This window comes from Humulus lupulus, chromosome 8 (genome assembly GCF_963169125.1).
Source record: "Humulus lupulus chromosome 8, drHumLupu1.1, whole genome shotgun sequence".
Taxonomy (NCBI): domain Eukaryota; kingdom Viridiplantae; phylum Streptophyta; class Magnoliopsida; order Rosales; family Cannabaceae; genus Humulus; species Humulus lupulus.
The window spans coordinates 20,379,514-20,385,341 of NC_084800.1; the positions used below are offsets into that span (position 1 = coordinate 20,379,514).

The 5,828-nt window shown below is 38.5% G+C and overlaps 1 protein-coding gene across 1 annotated transcript; it reads right to left on the minus strand.

Moving 5' to 3' along the window:
* Positions 1-413: 413 nt before the first annotated feature.
* LOC133795795 (protein CURVATURE THYLAKOID 1C, chloroplastic) lies at positions 414-2,971 on the minus strand. The gene is made up of 6 exons (XM_062233256.1): positions 2,655-2,971; positions 1,970-2,064; positions 1,619-1,705; positions 1,343-1,405; positions 1,147-1,184; positions 414-746 (listed from the first exon to the last, which is right to left on the minus strand). The coding sequence occupies exons 1-6, from the start codon at positions 2,752-2,754 to the stop codon at positions 692-694; spliced, it is 438 nt and encodes a 145-aa protein (XP_062089240.1). The 5' UTR covers positions 2,755-2,971; the 3' UTR covers positions 414-691.
* Between the last annotated feature and the right edge of the window lie 2,857 nt (positions 2,972-5,828).

The window sequence follows — 5,828 nt, forward strand, 5'->3', positions numbered from 1 at the left end:
AATTTAAGTAATCAACCCTGTAAAATTGTCATTTTTGCAATTTAGCAATTCATTAACTTCTTAACGCCACTGTCTCGGTCCATTTACCATAATTTCCTCTTTTAAAAACTCACGCCCAAAGTTAAAAACTCATCCAACCAAATCATAAATAATGTGGTTTTTAACTTTTACATTGGCAAATTGACTTTCTTGTCGTTTAAACTTACTCTCTTGCAAGAAAATTGTCGTATAATAGAAAAAGTTTTGTTTTCCCGTAGTTGGCAACAGAAAGCATTTCCGCATCATTATTTATTTATTTTGAAAGATCCGCATCATTATCTACCAGCATACGACCATAACGAACATAAAGCATATTCAATGCCACACACAAAAAAAGATAAAGAACAGACCAAACTCACAGCAACACAAGAAAATACCCAATTGACATGCAAGTATTTGTATCTAAATATTCAAAAACGGCTTAAACATTCTTTACACAGTGAACACAAGATTTAAACAAACTGGAAATATAATACACAGCAACACAGAATATGATCTTATGAGTTCATGGTACAGCAAGAAACTTGCATTAAATGACAATGGTGGTACTGCTTTGATCGCCACCACAGTACAGTAACACCCCAATAAGAACCTCACTTTTGTTAACAAATACACTCATAATAAGCATTGCCTTATCATTTGGCAGCACAATTCATTGGCCCAAGATATCCGATACTGTTTTGTTAACAATTTGGAAAAGCTCTTCCCTGTAAGAAAGAGAAGAAAGTCCATGAAAGTCATTGCAGAGTATAGAAAAGAAACTACCAAGTGCTAATAAGCTGCTTCGTTTTGTATGATTTTTAAGTATTAGAGACCAGTACATAATGGTCATGCATTTGGCTTAATCTTACACAGAACCAAACGAGAAAGTTAATCTAAAACTAGCAACAATACTTAACTGGTTTATATATATTTTTATTAATATTTTTGAAGTATGATAATATTCCAGTTAAGATTCTTACAAACTATTGCATTACATTAGTTCATTTTCTCTAATATTTACTTCTTAAACTTAAATTCTCTATACTCCACAAGAGTAAGGTATAGGTATGAATGATCTACTAAAAAGTTAAGGGAATGATAATCGTAAGGTGAAATGTTACTTACCTATCAGGTTTGAATAAGAGGTAGCGATAGATAAACCACTGAAAAAAAAGCCGAGAGGTTCTTGTCAACTTTTGAATGTAAATCTATAATAGACAAAACACACATGCTCTGGAGAAAAAGAAACCAAGAACTAGTTTCTTTCCATTCCAAGAGACAAATAGAAGAATGCATCATATGTACGTATCATGATACTTACTGAAGAAAACAAAATGCCCACAATTTCAAACACGCTTGGGATAACAGGCAGCTTGTCAATGGCCTAGTCAGTAATTGGAAACAAGATTAGGGGAGGAAGAGGAAGACAATCAGAATCACACTGCATATGATTAGCATCTCAAAGAATCTTAGAATTTGAGCATCTCAAGCTCCACTCGAAAGCCGAAAAAGGCTACCATTTCCAGTCTCCTTTCTATCAGCAATACTAACTCATCTTCTTGAAGAATATAAAAGAAGAAATAGCTTAGAAAATTACTGAAACCACGTTAACTGATGTCCATAGAGCTGCTATAGCCGCAAACCCTAACCCGAAAAGAGCTGGCCTGTCTTCAGAATTATCCCACTGTTTACAATAAAAATACAAACCCAAATCAGAAAATGTTACGATATAAAAACACAACCATTAACTTTTTATAGCTACCTTTCAGACTTAGTCTAGCTGAAATCACTACAAACAAGTTTCTTCACTATCTCCTAGTGAAGAACAAGAATCCTTGCAAGCCAATTAGAAAATAACTCACTATAAGAAAGCAATATTTATTTGGCTGCTTTGTAACTTGGAATAACACGAATATGGGAAAATGAGAAACTGAGAAAGAGAACTTACTATGTTTTGAACTGACTTTGTAACACTTAGGGAGCTAGATGACTCGGAGTTCTCCCCAGTAGCCTTAACAGCAACAGAAGCACGGTTTTGTCTCACTGCAATATACAAAACTCAGTAGACCGAAATGCAAGGAAAAAGAGCATCAAAGAGATAAAGTGCATAGAACTATCAGAAATCATATCCAGCCATTTTAACATAATTACCAACCTTTCCAGCTCTCTAATAATTAGAAGTTCGTGTTTCAGAAATCAGCTTCCAATGGACTTCACATTGAGTTCAGTCCAAATCTTGTTGGCGAGTCCCACAAACCAACCTAAATTATTTGTTCTCACTTAGAACATTGAATGAAGTTCCCTCTCTAGGTTAATATGATAATTTTACCGGAATTACTATTGTGCAAGTTTTGGGTATCTTCTTCTTTTTTTTCTTTTTTCTTTTCAATATTACCATTCTGTTTAAATCATATAATCCAATTTTCCACAATCTTACAATCCAAATCTTATGCAAATATATATAACTATGGCTCTTATATAGTTAATCCCCAAGAAGAACATTCTTTCCCTATAACCCACATCTTATAAAAAATAAATAAAATAAAAAACCCTTACTCCACTCCAATTAAACTTGTCAAAACGAAACTTCAAAATAAAATCCAAAACATCGCTTAAACCACTGTTAGGCTTACCTTGAAAGGAAGAAACTGGAAGCTTTGAGAAAGCCCTTGAGAGGGTTTTACTGCTTTTGATCAATAACAGTGGAGGTAAGCTTACAACAATGGAAGCCATGTCTGCCTGTGAGAAAATTTAAGAAAATAATGCCAAAAGTATTTTCTTTGTATATATATGTGATGAGAAATGAGCAATCTAATTGGAGGTTCAGGATAATTATGGATAAAGCAACAGGAACAGGAAGAGGAGAGCCGGAAAAGATTCGGATTTGACAAGATAATGATGATATGATATTATGATAGTGTCTCTTCTCTACACTACTATCACTAACATTGCTAGCTCTGTTCTTGTTTAGTAAGCACCACACAAAATTATTGTATTTTTATTTTTATTTTCAAATTAATTAATGTAAGTAAGGCCTTTGGAGGCAAGCAGAGGGTTACTTTCCTTGTGCCAAAATAGATTACAATAACAAGCCTTCCCACCCCCACAAAAAAAAATAACTTTAAATTTTATTAAGCAAATTTAGATCATTTTCGATTTTTTAGTTTAATCGTCTAACTCGTTTATTATTCCATTAATTTCGGATAGATCTCTTTATACTAAAAATGAGTATTTAAAAATTCTCTTAATTTTTTTAAATTATATATTTATTTTCAAACAGTCATCATACTTATTTTTATGAGATTTTTCTTAAATACATATATTTTTTTATTTTTTTATAATTCTTATTTTATTTTAAAAAAAATATGTACTTACGTTTTCAAAAATATGATTTTCAAAGTTTCATAATTACGAAAATACATTTTTTTAGTAAAAATAACTTTAAAACAAGGGGCAACGAGCAAAATAGCTCCAAAAACAATCATTATTTAGATAAATGTCATAATTTTAAAAAATATCAACAAACGGCCATGTTGACGCGGTTCTTCGGCAACAGATAATTATACGAATAAACGGGATGGATTAGTGCTAGATGATGAACCGTAATATGCAAATATTTATATTCTAAACTGGCGAGAATAGTATAGGGGGAATGTTATACCTCCTTTCTTTTTAGGGTGGTTCGAAAGTTAAAATCCCTCTAGTCCACCAGCCAATATTATTGATATATCTCTAGTATTCCTTACAGGGGGTTTCTTTACAAACTAGACGCCAACCCCTTGCAACGTCCAGGGTCTCCATATTTATAGGGAGAGGGCACCTGGGTGTTGGTAAAGGGGGTCGTCCCATGACCTTCTTACCCATCATGTCACTTCTGTGACACTTATGATTAATTCCTAAAACCTGACAATGAAGTGTTGTTTAATCAATAGATAAGGGGGATAATGGGCCGCATGGCCCAAACCAGTCGTGGGGTGCCTGAACACGCACGTTTATGCTGCGTGTCCGAGAATTCAGGAATGGAGTAGACACGTGATGTCTGATATGCGCACGTTTACATTGTGTGGTTGACTTCATAAATGGTCGGGGGTGTCAGCTCTATGTCATACCTCGAGCTTGATGTAGTTCCAGCTCGTGGTGTCCACACTGCTGACCCGATGCCTTCGAGTAATCTTACTAAACCTTTTACTACCTCGAGCTAAAGAGGTGTAGACTCGTAACAGCAGCTCCGGGTAGGTGGCTTCCACGTGGCGGATAGAATTATGCCATTTTCCAGCTCGCTAATAACCCATGGATGTTTAGGGCGTACATTTTCCCCCCAAGCCCCTGCTCGTGGCACGTGACGTCACCTGTGGCCACAGTGGGGGCTTTTAGGCTTCCTTGTCGACTCTTCATGTCCCGCCTATTGCGCTGGTATCGGATACGTGGAGCATCGTGGTTGGTGACGGTCCGTCTTCCGAGAATCGCATTAAATGGCCTATTCTATCTTCGACCTTTGTTTCGTCTTTCGAGTTGTGACCCTCGTATCCCACATTAAGACGATCGAACGACCCTCGTTCCTTTGCCTTTTACGTATATACAAGGTTGGCCACCTTTCGCATGAGCCACCCTTTATTTGAAAATTTTACTCATCTTCTTTCTTCTCTCTTCTCTCTTCTTAGCCCCAAAACCCTTTTTTCTTCCGGTTATCGTTCCAGAAGTCCCTAAGTTTCAAATACAAGGGTTTCTCCGTGACTCCGGTTCTAAAGGCTCCACCAGGATTCCAAATTTTACGCCCTTTTCGACTTTCCAACAGCAGAAACTTCTGTAAGTCTTCTGCCTGCTGTATGTTCAAATGTTTCCGTTTTTTTTTTAGGTAGACTCCTTTTTTAGTTGCACACTGTAGGTTGTTTTTTTTTTTTCTTTTTGGCTGGTAGTTTATGCGTAGGTTTTTATCCTAGGGGTATCGACCATAGGAAAGAGAATGCTTAGGAACATGACGCGTAGGACAAGATAATTCTGGGGGGATTTTTCTGGGTAATCTCTTTAAATGCCTGTTTGGAGAGGGGAAGGCAACGAATTTCTAGGGTGCAAAACCGGGTAGCTTAGGGGCCACGCTTCCCAGGCGGTTTTGCTTTTTGGAAACTTTCCCTCCAAGGCAAGCATTATCCTGAACCTCCTGACACACGGATCCCGAGCAATCGAGGACCCGTTGGGAGCATAGGCGCGTGTTCATAGAACTGCGTGGCCTCACTCTTCGCGGGCTGAGATTACCTCAGCCCGTGTAAGGAAAATCATTCCTCGCGCTAGATTCCCTTTCTTAATTTTAGGTTGCCTTTCTAAACTTTCTTCATCTTTGTTCGTTAGGCGACCAGATGGGACCCAGGAAGAATATGCCCAAGAAGAGTGCCGCCAGCTCGTCATCCCAGCAGACCAGTAAGGGGAAGGAGGTGGCAGCAGATTCCCTTATCCCCCACTTCGGTCCCACCATGGAGAAAGAGGTCGAGGTGGGACCTGATGCCTTCTTTGAGGCAGAGAGGATCGCCTCGAAGGTTACAACTCAAGGGAAGGTCAACAAGATCCTGCTTTCCCATAACATCGAGATAGGGGCAGGCGCTCTTGTTGCCCGTCCTCCCCTTGAGGGCGAGCGGAGCTGTGCACCGCTCGACGAGGAGTTCGCAGCCTGGAGCGACGAACACCTCAAGGCCGGGGCCTTTCTTCCCCTGGACCAGTACTTCGCGAACCACATGAACTTCGTGAAGCTGGCCCCCTTTCAACTCCCCCCTAACTCCTACCGCCTGTTAGCGGGGCTGAGGTACCTATTCCTG